Source organism: Callospermophilus lateralis, unplaced genomic scaffold (assembly GCF_048772815.1).
Source record: "Callospermophilus lateralis isolate mCalLat2 unplaced genomic scaffold, mCalLat2.hap1 Scaffold_227, whole genome shotgun sequence".
Classification (NCBI taxonomy): Eukaryota; Metazoa; Chordata; class Mammalia; order Rodentia; family Sciuridae; genus Callospermophilus; species Callospermophilus lateralis.
The window spans coordinates 353,810-371,668 of NW_027513180.1; the positions used below are offsets into that span (position 1 = coordinate 353,810).

The following is a 17,859-nucleotide window of genomic DNA, read 5'->3' on the forward strand; positions in this document are numbered from 1 at the left end:
AGTAGAAGGATTTTTAAATAGGAGATGAAATATTTGACTTTTCAACAGAACGCTTTTATAAATAGACTGTGGCCTCAATTGGTTCCATTGGGCATCTATATTTTATATTTACTCATGAATCAGTAAAACTCATTAATTTTATCATTTTATATGACTGAGAATTATTTCCACACTATATGACTTGGTAACAGCACCATCATGTGGTAAATTTTAGAATATCTCTTAGGAATAAAATGAAAAAAAATTGTAGACTAATTTATATGCTCAAAAAAATTAATAAAATTTAAAAATTCTATTTTTAGTAACTCTGACATTCCTAATTTCAGAGAAAGGGGTACTCCTTATGTTGTTTCTACAAATATTATGTTCCTGTTTTTTTCCAAATATTTGTCTTTCTCTTGTTTTTTTTTTTTTTTAATTTCTAAACCTTGTTTATATTCTTTAAATACCTTGCCCAACTTTTCTTAATAGATTCAACTCTAAATTAACCCCGAATTAACAAAACCAAGGCCAATTTTTCTACTGCTTTGCAGATTTTTCTATTTGAATATTTCTTAATGCTTTTTTCAAACTCAAAATGTATAAAGCCATATTCCTTCTTTTTTCCCAATAAACATGTGACCTATCTTATTTTTGTCCTTTCTAGTTTTTTTAACAAAAAGTCCAGAATGCTTCTTAGGTTTCTACCATTCCCTTAGACCTTTGTTTGCCAAAAACAGGGCATGAGCTTAGCCAGTGATTTCTTCTGAGCAGAAATTAATGTTGTGGCTTATATCCTTCTTTAATACTCCCTTCCAACACTGCTAAGTATTTGCCAGCTTCACCCCTTATCTTCCTTCAGGAACTCCTTCATCCTGTGAATGAAGGGTGGGAACTACATCTGATTATCTTACTTAGACTTTTATCTGGTCCCCATTGCTGGAAAGGTCAAAAGCAGGCTGCATATTTTATTTTACCAGCCTCTGTACACACTGTCACACACATGTACAAGCTCCTTTTCACCCACACCAAATTCACTGCAGGTGTCTACCTGAGTTGTTGAGCTGTTCCACATTCTCATGGAAGTCTCTTGCTCACAGGAATTTCAATACTTTCCTGTTACTTAGTATTATCTCCCTTGCTTATCATCAACGGTTTTTTTGAGCCCTTCTTCCCAAACTGGTTGTCTCTTACTTTATTTAACAAAATTTCAGCATTTCTGCAACAGCACTTATTGTACTTATGACACTCATTTATGACATATCTGATTTTTCTTATTTGAAGTCCTTTATCGTGTTTATGTTTTGTCCTGTTTGTTAAAGAAAATCTCTAAAATATATAGGGTATTAATGTTTTGTTGGATAAGACAAAAAACATTTCATGTTCACTTACGTACTATATAAAGTTCAAAATATTTTGCAAAGTATATAAGAAAAGCAGTGTTTTATTGATTTCATTAATGGGAAATTTGAAGTGCATGGAAGAAGGATACATTTTTCAAAATCACATGGCTTATTTTCAACTATGGTATATTTTGAAAAGCATATACTTTCATTGCAATGAATAATGATATGTGACAAAAAAAAATAACTGGCCTCTTCAGATAGGAATGATTTATACTGTACATGTATGTGACACATATATTTCACTTAAGCTTTTTTAATACTTGATGAAACCTTTTGTCATTTTATGAAAATTATTATTCACAATGTGTAGCAAGAAGCCCTGACATTATTGCCTTTGTTTTGATTTATTTTGTCTTTGTTACTAGATTTGTTCCAGAAATTATTGTCACTAAAAAACAGACGTTGAACTAATGTCCATGGTCTTTCACGTACTTGCTAAATGACCATCAAAATATTTTCAGTATTACAAAAGACTGGAATGCAATAACTTTGCAAAGAAAAACTAAATGCATTTTAAATAAGTAGTTCTGTTGTAATATTTTTAGAGATAAGTTGGATGTAGTGTTTATTTTATTCTTTAAATAAAAATGGCAATTTTTTAATTTATAGTTATATAATTTTTAATTGTATAAGAAATACTGTGAACACTGTCAAAAGTAAAGCCTATATTTAAAATATCCACATTTTATTTTGTTGCATGCTTCTTCACTATAGGGACTTTCTCATGTGGTACAAGAACATCAATTATTCATCAAATCTTTGATTATTTTTAGTGAAATATTGAATTTAATTCTTTCTTCACTGGAGATTATATATATATATATATATATATATATATATATATATAAGCTTTCCCATCTCTTCTCTCAGAGAGGAATTGACTTTATTGATCATAAAATTAACTCATGGAAAACTTGACTTTCTTTCAAAATAATATGTGTTCTGAACATCTTATCTTTATTGTTCAGCTGGTATATAAACTTGCTTTGGAAGAGTGTTTTTCTAATGTATTTTCATCATGGTTCAGTCTGATTTAAATCTGTTTTCTAACTCCTTATCTTGAAAGGGACTAGTACATTTTGTAAAACATTACACTCCTCGCTCATTTGTGTCCCTTCACAGTTTTCTATTCTCTTGACTGTGAAGACCTACAAAGTGATTGAGTACAGTCTTAATGCCAAGGATACATTGTTTTTTGTTCATTTTTGGAGAGTTCCCTTCACTGTGTTGGTAAAACTGATAGATGCTCATCATGAAAACTGCTGCAATAACATTATAGATGGGAAGACGGCTAAGCCACATCCCTGGTCCTTCACTGTCGGCTTTTCAGGCTGAATTGAAGGTGTGGGTTGAGGTTGCAATCTGATACAAGGTTGGAACTCTTTACCAAGCTAACTGGTTGCCTGCAGAATTAACTTTGCTGAGGTTTTATGATTGTTTGCTGGGAGCCATCAGCCAAGTAGGTATGACAAATTCCTTGCCAGCTTACTCCCATGCTGTCTAGTGGAAGGACTTCTGAAAGGTGACCTTGCTCAAGGACCAGGGCAGGATCTGTGTTTAGGGTGTTCCCCCTTTAGAATAGGGCAGTTTAGCATAATAGGAGAGTAGGGTGTTTCCCCTTTAGAATAGGGCGGTTTAGTAATAGGAGATTAGGGTGTTCCTCTTTTGGAATAGGGCGTATCCTGCTGCTGAGTTCCTCTTGAGTGCTTAGGGTCAGACAGTATATTTTGGGAGACAGAAGCCCATGCGGAGTGGATTTAGGCAGGAGAGGATTTGGGCAGAGAACGGAGTGGATTTGGGCAGAGAACGTGGATTCCCCCAGAACGTGTTTGTAGACGGCCGGTGTGAGTTCGGGAATAAAGAATTGCTGTTTGAATCTACAAGCTGTGTGGAGACTCGTGATTTGTGCCCAGCCGAGAGACTGCGGCAATTGTTTTGTTAATTCCTGGCTGAGATCAAGTCTCAGTCCTCATAGGTATCCTTTAGGCACTTGCCACACTGGCTCCTGTGCTCACATGTTCACTTGCTCAAGACCAGCCAGAGAAGCTAGGGATATAGCTCAGTTGGTAGAGTGCTTGCCTTGCATGTACATGGCCCTGGGTTCAATCCCCAGCACCACCGAGAAAAAAAAAAAAGTCCAGCCAGAATCATTTGCACCATTTGCTAGGTCAGACATCTCCAAAATGTGTCTTCAGTCAATGTCAAATGATTAAGGGCCTTAGTTCTATATTCATATTAATTTTTCCACAGAACTGAACAAGTTGACAAGAGTAATATGCCATTTAATTCACAAGTCCCTCACACTAAGGAGCAGAATTATTACATAAAATGGTTGGGGGCAATGGGGACAAAAATAGGGAGCATCTCAGAATTCTGTCTGCCACAGCTTTTCTTTTCCAGTTCTCATGTATCTGTAATTATAGGTACCTGTTTCCACTCAACATTATCTGGAAACAAGAGGAGGCCTAAAAGAGCCCAGGGGGTTATTCTGATATTTAATATTAAAAATAGCTTATCCTCCTTTTAAGTGAAAAAAAATTATTTGTCACTGAACATTTTATGTATATTTAATTATCTGGACTTCAGCAAAGAGTAAAGAAAGCAATGTAACAAAAAGAAGTAAAAGGTGATAATTTGACCCTTCTCTCACTTTGTATACCAGAGAGAAACTAAATATGCCATTCTCCAATTCACCATAGTCACGGTCTTATGTAGCACAATTTCCTATATTGTGAATTGTTTTCCAAAAGTTCTGATCTTACTAATCTTTTGTTACAGAAAAATCCAAAGAAGTTGCTCAGTTAAACTCTCTTTAGTCAGTCTTTTTCTTATTTTTCTAGAAAGGCTCACTGAATTAAATATGCCCAGAGCAATGTCATAAAATTCTCAAAGTACTGTGTAAAAAATAAATATTTCAAATTTATTTAATCCCATCAAAAATAGAACCAATTTTCTAGCAATTACCAAAAAAAAAATCTTTTCTGTTCTATAATTATATCAAATGTTAGAATTTTTGTCGATTACAAAATCTCCCTCCAAATATGGCTTTGGTCTGTCAGATGGGTGAGTACAGTCAAGTAGAGATGATTGGTGATTCTTTGCTCTTTCAGAGTTACACCAGTTTGTGAATTTGCCTAAGGGTCAGAGTCGTGAAGAAGTCCACATAGAATATAATTGTGGCATTTCTCTTACGATTTTCTCCTGTTCTTTGATCTTCGTAGGAAATAACTTTTTGGTTGCAAAAAAAAAATCTAAATGTACAAAAAGGTTCTTTCATCTCACTCTCTATTTCCCTCACTGCCAAATTCTTACCTGTTGTGATAGGCCAGGACTTCTTTAAAAACATACATCATGTCTTATCTCCTAACAATATAATTAAAATTAAAAAAGCGAAAAATGTTTCAGAAGTCTCTTTCTGTCTCTGGCTTGAAATTGGTTTACCAGTAAAGAGTCAAGTTCATCCAGACAGATGTAATGTATTATTAAGAGGGAAAATAAAATTATATATACAATATATAAGCTATATATACAAATATACACATTAGTACAGATAGTCAGAGGCATTTCAACATCTAGAGGAAAATTAGAGATGGGAAACAGTTGGTAAGAATGCCTACATTTTAGGATAGCCGTGGATTTGGAGCCCAAAAGAGAATAAGTCTGAGCTGGAGCAACTCAGTTTGCTTTGAAATCAAGGACTCCAAAGTTGTTAAAATTAGATTGCTCTAAGATAGATGTTAGGGATCACTGTCAGGAAAATACATTGTTTAACATTTATGGAGCACTTACTTTTTTACATGCAAGAAGAACTTTGTATTTTCTTTAATTTGAATTAGCCAGTGTACTCTTTCAACTTACTTTTTTTTCTCTTTTTTTCAGACAACTACTATGGTGTTTTAAATGAAATTTATTGCTTCTTCAAACTTCTCCATTAGACAACATGCCTTTATTCTATAATTAATTGAATGCTGAGAGAAAAAAAAATCTTATTTACCTTTGTACCTTTCTGTTTTTCCAAGGGGATATCTCTTGCCTTGCCAGAACCTTTTATATTTAACTAATTCAGTGCTGAAAGTTTTAATTTGTTATTTGTTTCTTCCTTTTTCCAAACAAAAGTTATTGTTGTAAAGAATTTAAATTATTACTAATTCACTACTCAGAAACTTACATAATAATCCTAACTTATATTCACCATTATAGTCCTTAATATATAAAATATGTGTCCTGTCTTGTTTTGGTCTTATTTATTCGAAACTGTTCATTCTCACTATTTGTACTGATTTCTTCTTATTGTTTTAAATAACATTTTGACATATTTTTCTGGAAATTTGCTGTATTTTCTTGAGTCTGATTCCTTTCTCAAAGCATGAGAGTCAAGCTTTAGATGGGTCAAAATATTATCATGGGATTATCCTCTATCTATGCTTTCTTAGATATTTCATTTCTGATCATGGGACCAGTGGCCATATTGTCAATTTTATTTCTATTTGTTTTAAGAGAAATAAACATTTCTAACAGGAAAGTAATAAAAACTGAAAGAAATCAATGCTATATGTTAACAGGTATGACTAAATTATCAGAAAGTCAAATCAATTATTTGCATAGAACAAAGATAAAAATAGGAATAAGAATATAATGAACTTGATAAAATGAAGGGAATAATTAAAGGGGAATAAATGTATGTTCTCATGCATTAAAAATATTGTGAGGAGACTTACTTGATGCATATACAAGACTTATAACTGATTTTACCATAGCAGATTCCATTGAATTGTGAGAGTTTTTAAATACCTAAGTGATTTTTTTTCTCTTTTTCTCAGAAAAAATACATAAAATAATACTCATGTCTTTAAAAGTGAAAATAAACCTCCTTTAGTTTCCTCTGGTGTGCTAGATAAAGGAACAGATGCTGTCAAGGCAATTAGCAAATCATTGTGGTCACACTATAGGGAACTGCTTTAGCAAACAGAAACTTAAGGGTCCCCGTATTCACTGTTAATGTTAAATTTGTGTTGTCTTAGTTTTTCCTTGGAGATTAGAAGTCTGAGTCATTACACTTAAGCTTATCACTTAACAAAGCAACATAGTAGCACCATATTTCTGGAATATAGCATTTTCAGTTACTTTCATAATAAAACTAACATTTACAATGAGGGTGAATGTAAATAGTAGCAAGTTAAAATTGAGCATTACTGAAAATCTGGAAAATGACTTGTATGTTTGTTCCAATGCCTTCTTTAATTTGTTCATATATGTCGGAAGCCTGAATTCTTGGTGATACTTACTGACAATGCATGGGAGAACCAGTATTTATATGCAGTTCTGAGAACACAAAAGACCAACACTCTTCATAATTACCATTGTGTGTGATTTTGAATCTTGATACAAATGTTTTCTAATAAAATGACTTATTAATTCATAATTATTTAAAAGAAAATGATACTAATGTCACAATAGGAAAAATGAGCTTAAAAATGTGCTGTTATGCCAAATTTACAAATGGAATCTAGAAATTTTCAATTATACAATTCCATTTTTGTTCCATTTCTTTATCACTGCTTGCTTCCACTAGATGTCAGTATTGGATAAGATGTGAGAAGTGCTTTCCTTAAACTATTAACTGATTTCAAACTGCTTTTATAAAATGTGTAACCCCTATCTAGTATGTATGCTCATAAGTACATTATGTAAATTTAATATGTGCAAAAGATTATGTTTATGAGTTACCCAGAAAGTTTGACCTTGTGCTTTACTTACACACTAATTATAAAAGTGAGACATTTCAAAACCAGTATAATTAATACCAACTTGCATTGCTCTGAAATGATGCTCATGGTTTATGCCACATTCTATACAAATGTAACACTTCAATTTGGATTTGTCCTCACTACAGCCTTTAGATTTTGAAACGAAGAAGGCATATACTTTTAAAGTAGAGGCCTCCAACCTTCACCTTGACCACCGGTTTCACTCTGCTGGCCCTTTAAAAGACACTGCTACAGTGAAGATCAGTGTTCTGGATGTAGATGAGCCTCCTGTATTTAGCAAGCCACTTTACACCATGGAAGTTTATGAAGACACCCCTGTCAGGACCATCATTGGCGCTGTAACTGCACAAGACCTGGATGTGGGCAGTAGTGCTGTTAGGTAAGAATAAGAAATATTTTCTTTTTATGTGTCTTGAAAACAAAACAAAAACAAACAAATAACAATTTTATGACCAAAAGTGCATCATGATTCACATATAGAATACGATGCTAGAAATTATATATAAGAATAGAGGAAATGCCGTAGGATTTGGACAAAACATCTGTATCAATCCTCCTTGCAACATTTACTGCAGATAAGCTATTGGATATGTCACACAAACTAACAAATCTCAATTTTTAATCTATGAAAGATTTAATAAATGAAGTTCAAAGAATGATTTTCCAAATTAGTTAATTTAAGACACTTTCACAGTGCCTAGAATGTAGCAGCTATGTTATAATTATTTTAAAATTTCTGTCCCCAAAGTTAGTGTTTAAAAATGGATGGTTTTGTCTTTTGCGATTTGAAAGCGATTTTTTTTTCTTATTGTAATGACTTTTCATTCTGAATGTGAGATTGAGACAATGGAAACACATTTAGTCAGTCCAAGAGTAAGATGAATTAAGGAATTGCCCAGAACTCAGACTTTGCACGGAGCTCTTTCCTATGGATACCTCCTCACTAATCTCTCTCTCTTTCTTTCTCTCTCTCTTTCTCTCTCTCTCTCCCTCCCTTCCTCTTTCCCTCCCTCCCATAAAGCTATAACTTACAATAGCACTGTGGAAGGATGATAAAATCCCCTTTTCCTTACATTGATCCTGCAATAGAATTGAGACTTTTTTCCATATTCTGTTGTTTGCTAACTGACCCGAACCCAGACTTTGCACAGAGCTTTTTCCTGTCAATACCTCCTCACTAATCAATCAATCTCTCTCTCTCCCTCCCTCTCTCTCTCTCCCTCCCTCTCTCTCTCTCTCTCTCTCTCTCTCCTTCTCTTCCTCTCTTCCTCTTTCCCTCCCTCCCATAAAGCTATAACTTACAATAGCACTCTGGATGGATGATAAAATCCCCTTTCCTTACATTGATCCTGCAATAGGATTGAGACTTTCTCCCATATTCTGTTGTTTGCTAACTGACCTTACACATCTTCAACTCTTGAGAACCAATAAAGAACAGCAATAAAAGCTATTTTGGACCAAATTAAAAAAACATTATGTAGTCTTTTAAAACAAAAATACTCTATTGATATAGAGAGGAATTAACATATCTCTTAAGATTTTATGACATGTGGTAAGTAAATACCAAAAAATTGTGTCATGTATTCAGTGGTAGAAAGCACATCACTGTAGATAGCACAATCTGAAGAAGTGGTTTAAAAGCATGTATTTTTTTATTGTATTCATCTGAATCTATCCCATGGGGTGCTCAGTCAGTCTAGGCTGTAGTCTTAGATTACCACAGACTGGGTGAATTAAACAATAAACATTTATTTCCCAGATTTCTGGAGGCCGTAACTTTCAAAATCCAGGTGCCAGCAAGTCTGGTATCTGGTGAATATTTAGAAGATATGGTCATCTTCTTCAGTGGTCATGAGGCAGAAAGAGACAGAAAGTTCTCTGTGGTCCACTGTTTATGAGCATGTGGGCCCCACTCACACAGCTTAATCACCACCATCTCTTAATACCATCATATTGGAGATTCAGATTTTGTATCATGACTTAAGGGGGTGAGATGTTCACAAGCACTATGTCCTTAACATTCCATTCTGACATATCAAGATTCTTGTCCTCACCTTCAAAATGTGTTCATTCCTTCCCCAGAGCTCCCAAAGTCTCAAATTATTCCAACATAATCATTTGAGTCAAAGTCAAAGTACAAAGTCTAGCTAAATAATATCTTAACCAAATATGGTTGAGATTCAAGGTAAGATTCATGCTGAGGCAAAAATGCCCTCCAGCTATGAACCAATGAAACCAAACAAGTTATGTATTCCCAAAATACAATTCTGTGACCTAGGTCAGACATCACCATTCAAAAAGGGAAAAGCAGGCAATGCAAAAGTGATGACAAGTCCTATGTGAATGTGTACTGTAGCAGGCCAGACTCCCTTTAGCCCTAAGATTTAAGAATAAACCTTCTCTCGGTCAGTCCTCTGCCCTCCTGGACCACTGGGGCAGAGCTCCAGGCTTTTGCACTCACCAGGGTGCTAACATCACCCCTACTCCTGAGCAGGACTCTACACATGCTGTTGCTCTCTATGTTGGCCCTACCCATGTAGGAAGGTGGCCTCCCAGCCCTCTATTTGGCATCCTCACCCTGTGGCTCTACAGGCATTGATATTGCACTGTGAAATCACTGGGAAGGCAGCCATGACTCTAACCTTAGGAAGGTTAGATTATGTTGGAGTCCTTCTTTTGAACTAAGGAAAGCACATGTTCTCAGTTGAAGGTACTGTAGGGCTTTGGAAGTCTGCGAGCCTTCTTTCATTTTTCTCACTGGTTTCTTCAGTCCTTTTTGGCAGAGCTGCTCCTGCTGTGATGACATCTTTACTCCTGGCTTTTGTTGTTATGGTGGTTAGAGTCTGTTGCTCACACCCACAGGAATCCCTTTATCAAATTAGTAGTCTGCCAACCCCTACTGTGCTCTTCTCAACACACTTTCTCATGTTTTACTGTATGGATGAGCTATTTCCACATTTTAAGATTATGATTTCCACTGGCTTAACCATTCCATCTTTAGTTAATCTACCTCCACGTTTTGCTGTAAGTAATTGGAATGATCCAAGTTTCTTCTCCAACACTTTGTGTAGAAAACTCAGCTAAATAGTAAGTTTCACACCTTGAAAGTTCTATGTTCCACAAAATGCTAGAATATGAAGACACTTCCCCAAGTTCTTTGATCTTTGATAATAAATATTGCCTTTCCTCCAGTTCCTAGTATGTTCTTTTTTTCTCTCTGAACTTCAACAGAAAGGTTTTACCATCTACCTTCTACAACACTTGTTGGTGATTTTATACCTGTTCTCTAAGTAGACAGAAACTTTCTTTATACTTCTTTTCTTCTTTCTGTGTCTTATGCAGGATGACTCTGAATGCCCATAATTTATAGAAATGCAAAGGTCCCTAATCCCATCCATAAGGGTTTCACCTCTGAACCTAAACACTCCACAAAATGCTGACCTGTAATACCATTACATTGCAGGTTAAAACATCAATATATATACAAGGGGAGCATGGCCACTCAGATCACAACAGATTCTTTATTTTCTATGGCACATCTGTGATAAGGACAGAACCCTAAAAGAAGCACATCTGTCTCACAAAAAGGGAGAAAAACTATAGTAATGAGCATACCTTACTTTTCAGGTCAAGTACTGGCCAGTTTACTCATGGGGCTCAGGCTGTTTTTCTGCATGTCAACATTGCAACATGTTTCAGTTCCAGTTAATCTAAAGAGAATGAGTAGAAAATGCCTTGCAAACAAAATTATAGTTTTTTTTAAATAAATGTGTAAAGCTATTAAAGAAATACTGAAGATTGTAACAAAAAATAATGAAAACATTAAAAAAAAACCACTGATTAAAACTCCATACAGTTTAATAAAAGAGAATTGGGGTAATAGTCCAATTGCATATGTCGAAATCACATTCAATTTTTTAATTGTTGAATTACATGATGATACAAAAAACATTAACAAAAGTTGTCCTTCTAATGCAATACTTCAAAACCCTTTCACACAGAAAAATTTAAAGATTATATAAGTAGAACACATCCTTAGGTAAAGGGACAGTTTCAAACCCAGGAAAATTGTCAAATTCATGATCCTGGTATGAGAAGGAAAAGAAGGATACATTTCAGAGAAATTTTCCTGCACAAGAGGGCTTTCAAGTTTCATTGTTTATGTCATAGGAGTCAGGGCAATGCCACTTTATTTTAAAGTCACACCCTAGTCTTTCTTCTAATGAGTAGTGCCTGCTTCCAAGATGAAGATGGATCTAATTGATTCTGTGAGAGTTGTCAGAAGACAGAATTGTTTTGAAAACATGAAACTGGTCCATGTTCATGGAGTAAACAACAAACTTGAATCATGCCAGTTGTGGAAATATCCTGTTGAGTCATCTTCGTTTGGTATAAAAACAGGTTTGCTCACTTAACAATGATAGTGAAAATATGTTCTGAAAACTAAATATCAAATATATAATTATTTGACACATTAGGGTACAATCTATTTGTTTTTTTTTTCTTTGTTTAATATCTTTTAACAGTGTTACTATGAAAGGTAAAATTTAGTAGTGTTAATCTTTTATTCTGGATATTTTATTACTGCTATTATTATTATCATTACACTCAGCACAGTAAAGCCAGAAGTAATACCATCACCAAGAACTAAACCAGCTTCAAAGAAAGATTGGCTTTGATTTTCTGCCTGGCAAACTTACCACACAGTTCCCTAGTAGTCTTAGTTTAATTTGTAAATATTTTCCCCTTTGTTCTTCCAGCCTTTGCCTTTTAATGCTCTCTTCTTCTGCCCCTAGTATTGTCTACCCTTTGTGGTAGAACATGTTACAATAAAGGTCATAAAAATGATTTCTAGTGAGTCAAGTCTGACTGCAACATGTGTACCTATTACTAGCTACTTTTTCAATACACCAGAAATTAATCAGATGGGCAAAAATACACATTTATCCACAAAGCACATGTGGGAAGAGACACAAAAGTGAAGCCAAGCTTCCCATATGGCATGCTAAGGCAACAGATAAAATTTATTTTAATTATTGATAAAATTGGATGGGAGATACTACATGTTCAAAAAATGTCCATTCTATTTTTTTATCTTCCTTAGCAGGAATTTTGTGATGATTAAAATAAGTGGTGGTATAAAATATTTCTAGATTAATCTGCCACATTCTATGAGCTGCATATGTGATTTGTTACTTTTCCTTCAGCATATAAACTTCAGAAGGTCAGATACTGCTCTTCACTGGATTTTTATCTATATATCTATCTATCTATTTATTTATATTTGGAGTCAGGGTTCTACTATGTTGCCCAAGCTTAACCTAAATTCACAATTCTTCTGTATCAGTCTTAATAGTAGCTGAGATATGATCACAATCCACCAATCCCCTCTCTTCTGCATTGGTCTTGATGAATCCCACATACCTCAAACATTAATGTTATAATTTGTTCTAGAAACTTCACCCCATGAAGCAGTGGTTCAGAGGTAGGGATTTTTGACAGTGATTAGGGCTAGAAGATAATTGGTGCATTAATATATTTAATGGAATAATAATTTGAGTGGATTATTGGGTGGTAACTGTAGGCAGATGGGGCATAGCTAAAGGAAGTCTGGTTTCTGTATTGTATTATATATAATATGATACATATATTATATTATATATGTAATTATAATATATATATATTTATTTAAAGAATATATGCACTATAAGAATTTGTTTTATATAAAGATATATGGTCATGATCCATAAAAAATGTATTGTATTATATTATATATATTGTATTGTATATAATATTATATACAATACAATACAGAATGTCACTGGAAGCCTGGTTCTTGAATTGTATTATATCATATATAACATCATATTACATATATATTATTATAATAATATATTTTTCTCTATGCCCTTCCTCCCTCCCTTTCTCTTCCCGCCCCTCATTTCTGACTGCCATAGGTTTTGTGACTTTCTTCTGCTACATCATAAGTTTAGAGCAATGGAGTTGGCCAACTATAAACTGAAGTTTTGAAACTGTGATCCCAAAATAATTTTTTCTACTCTAAATTATTCTTGAGAGTTATTTTGCTCACAGCAATACACAGCTGACTAATACAATTACCTAGAACATAGGGGTAGATAAATAAATATTGGTTAAATTAATGACTTGATTTCTATATTATAAACTACAACCAAATAGCAAACTATTCATTTATAAATATTTTCTGTATGATGCAAAAATCAAAATGATTAAATATTTTGTTTACAAATATAGAACAATACATGGGAAACTCAGTAATTAATTAATAGAACTTGCTTCTAAGAAACACTGCATATATATTTTTTATGGATCATGACCATATATCTTTATATATAACAAATTCTTGTAGTGCATACACTCTTTAAATGATTCTAAGAATATATATATATATATATATATATATATATATATATATATATATATATATAAATTAAAATTCACATTGCAAATACAAAGTAAAGAGATAAGGCTGGAGTTCTAAAAAGTATTAAATATTTTATCTTAATAAATATTTTATAAAGTTTTATAGGTACTACTTTTCCTTAAGATCACAGTATCTGAATACTGTGATCTGAATCACATTATTTTAAAATAAAAAGTGGTCATGAAAACAGAAATAATTCTCCTCTACTAACTGATAAAATATAATACAGGAAAAACTTACTAGAGTCATAAAACCAACTGGACTCTAGAAAAGGAAGTATGTTTCAAGTTTACAATAAGAAACAAATAGTGTGTTGGTTTCTATGCCATAAACTATTCTTCATGGATTATTTTATTAAGTTAGGAAGAGCTAACTATTTACAATAGTTGAAACTAATTTCCAGTAAAAGATATATTATGAATTCTTACATCACTTGAAAACCTGCAGAATCAAATGAGAAGAAACAACTCCAAAAATGTTAAATGAAAAACATAAAGATATTGTGTACAAATATTGGTGGACCAAAGAGAAAAAGCAGACAGGACTTGATTTGAAATACTTCAAAGAAACTCAAGGCAAACAAAGCATTAAAGGGGACACTAATTTAGAAACTGCAGTAACAGCTGAATGTGTTAATCTCTGGGGAGTTTGCCTTATTTGAATTTGTCACAACTATGCTATCCTTAAGATTTAGGACCCTCAAGAGAATTATTTTTCTGAAATTGGTTTTTGTATGAAGTCTACTTGCAAATATGCTGATGGCATATAGCTTTCATTAACTGCATTTATAGAAGCTAAGAACAGATAATCATTTTACACAAAGGGAAAAAAAGAGTGGGGGAGGAAATTAATTTTTCTGAGAAGAGATTGATCAAACTTCCTTTTGCTATGACATTAGAGCATAAGTTCTATAAATATAATATCAAAATCCTCATGTATGTAAGCCCTTAAGAAAAAAAGGCCAACACACACACACACACACACACACACACACACACACACACACACCTCTGCTTATGATAGATTTGGAAAAATGCCCTTTCATATATTTATAAGCATATGCATTCTACATTTTATTAATAACATTGCATTACATATTAGGATACATGTTTTACTTCAAAAATATTAACTTTGTATATTGCATTTAAAGCTTGTTCAATAAAAGTATTGAATCAAGTAGGTTTTCACTTGCACATTTTGGGGGTTATTGTTAAATAGTACCATGTTAGTCAGCTCTTCATCAAAGTCACAGAATACATGAGAAAAATAAACTTAAATGAAAGATGACTTATTTGGGCTTACAATTTCAGTTCACAGATTCTTGGCCAAGATGCTTTTGACTTGTGGCATCTCAGTATCTTATGCAGGGGAAAATTGGGGCATAGAATGTCTGTCCACCTCTGGGTGACCAGAAAACCAAAGAAAAAAAGTCCTGCTCTCACTATCCCTGTCATAGCCTTGCTCCCAATGATGGAGGTAACTTCCTTCCACTACGCTATGTCTCTTAAATGTTCTTCCAGTAATTTGGAATTGGCAATGAAATATGCATATCATTTTGGTACCTGTGAAAGCAGAAGTCTAGGATGAAGGAAAAGAAGTGGAGTATAAGAAATTATTTTAGTGATAGGGAATGTGATTTTTTGAACAATAAAAAAGTGGTGCTAAATCATGTCTTCATAATTGTTCAAATGCATTTTAAAACTTATCAGTGATTTAATTTTCATAACTGTGATCTCACCTAATCACCTTGGGTAACCATTGCTTGTAAACTCAGCAGGAACCCGCCCCTGGGAGACAATAAGATATACTTGTTGTAGACATGCTCTTATCATGTTATTGGTCCTTCTGAATCTTGCTCATATACCATATTTCTAGTTGACAATACAAAATGACAACAACACTCTTACAAGCATGCATTGCTTATTTTGTTTTCACTAGGAAAAAAAATTCTGTTCCCTCAAACCTTATATTCAAATAAGGATTTATTTATATTGGTAGCAAGTGACTATCAACATATAATGATATCATCATATTTAATTTCTACTAGTTCTGGGATGTGCACATGTCTCACATCACACACAATAGAATAGCTGATATTATTTTACAGAGAGAGAAATCAAGATACCAGAAGATCAAATCATGTCTTCAGGAACGATGGCAAAAGATTTGAAGAAATACAGCTAGATCCCCAAGTTCTCATTATTATAAGCCTTGGAACAAATAGCCAAAGAATTAGCTTTAATTTACAAAGAAATTTTATTTTAGTTTAGTAATACATTCAATTACGCAGTGTCACTGTAATGGAAAGGATGGTGATTTATTTCAGAGGCCAACCTGTTTTGCCTTAGGTAACTCCTCAGGAGTTCTGACCACCCAGGTGAACATGGGATGTATCATGGACCTGAATTGCTATGCTTTCCTTTTGCTAGTGGTTCAGGTTACTTGCTTTATCTCCAAGTGCTGAGGGAACAAACATTTAAAAAACCCTTTCCATTCTCTTTCTTTTCTTTTCTATCTTGTGTGTGTGTGTGTGTGTGTGTGCGCGCAGGGTGATGGTAACAGGGATTGAACTCAGAGGTACTCAACCACTGAGACACATCCCCTGCCCTATTTTGTATTTTATTTAGAGACAGGAGTTGCTTAGTGCCTCACCTTTGCTGAGACTGGCTTTAACTTTGTGCTCCTCTTGCCTCAGCCTCCTGAGCTGCTGGGATTATGGGCATGTACCAGAACACTTGGCTCCATTCATTCTCTCTATAATTTCTTCAGTTGCTTTTGGAGAATAATTCTTTTGTCACACTAATTTGAAATTATGTATGTATGTGTTTGACCTATAATAATTAGTTATTTTAAATGCATAGTAAATAATCATCATATATTTTCCTGAAAAAATACTGTAACAGTCAATAATCATTAGAAAATTAAAGAAATTAGTCCATGAAATAATCTGTCATAAACCATTCAATGAATTATTAGAATGTGAATAATTTTAGTGTAAATTAACTAAAGAGTACACATGTCTAGTTTTGTAGGAAATCAAGCTTACTTAGAAGAAATAAAAGAAATAAAAGATTCTTTAAAACATAATATAAGCTTTTAAGACACAAATGGTAAATTGCTTTAGATAAAATAGCAAACAGATTCAGACCATTTTGCTGTGGCTCCTAGAGACAGTAAATAAAATTAATGATGACCTGAACAAACATATACTACTTCAAGGCACTAATATGAAGTAGTTATGATGAAGCTATCTGGAAAGTACTTCAGGATAAGTATGTTTAACACTCATTGATATAAATTCAGAAATTCCATGTCTACCCTCTAGCCTGGATATTGTTAATAAGAGCAGTCAGATGTTCTTATAAAATAATACAGTGCACCCATGTAAGTACAAGGCCCTATGACTGAACAAGGAACTCATTGATGAACTCTAATGAAAGGAACTTCTTATGTACTCAACAAAACAAAATACAAAACTCTTGTTTTGCTATTTTCATTTTTGAGAAACCACCATTAACATCAATTCAAACATGTAGGTTAGACAAAAGAAATAACACAGGAGGATTTTGTAGGAAAGAAGTGATGGATGTCACTCATAAGGACTTGAGGACCCTTCATAGGAACAACACGAGCAAAGGCAAAATGTGCATTTAGTGCTGCAGGGAATTCAGAAAATAGCTGGATTGAATTGAGAACCATGGCCCAATGAAGGACGCATAAGATCCAGAGTCAGAAATATTTCTAGGGATGAAATGCCTACATTTATTAAGCACATTCTTTATTTGTATTATCAAACCCTGCTATCTGTATGTTTCAATACATAACAAAACTGAGAATCTGTGTTTTATATTCAAGACATCAAGTTCAGAACCCAAGCTCAGTATTGGTGTAAACCACATTTTCCACCATTACAGCAAGCTGCTTCAAGGTCTCAACAAATTGAACAAAAGGTCACATATAAAGCTCTGGGAACAGATGATGTTTTCTTTAAAGAAAAAAAAATCTTTCTCTGAGAGTATCTAAAGACAAAATACATGGTCCACATAGAACAAGAGAATGGCAGAGTACAGGGGAGTCTGAACACTGACATGTACATGTATCAAAAGTTTCACAGTTAGAATACAATGTGTGACTGTTTAAGAAAAAAACAAACAACAAACAACCACAACAACAACAACAAAAACAGGCCTGTCACTTTGGTGCACAACTGTAATCCCAGGTACTCAGGAGGCAGAGGCAGAAG

At 33.8% G+C, this 17,859-nt stretch overlaps 1 protein-coding gene across 1 annotated transcript in view; it reads left to right on the forward strand.

Moving 5' to 3' along the window:
• Positions 1-17,859, forward strand: part of LOC143390211 (cadherin-12-like) — an 88,156-nt gene that overhangs the window by 23,432 nt on the left and 46,865 nt on the right. The window contains 1 exon segment of the mRNA XM_076842734.2: positions 7,279-7,532. Within this exon segment, the coding sequence (XP_076698849.2) occupies positions 7,279-7,532 (254 nt within the window).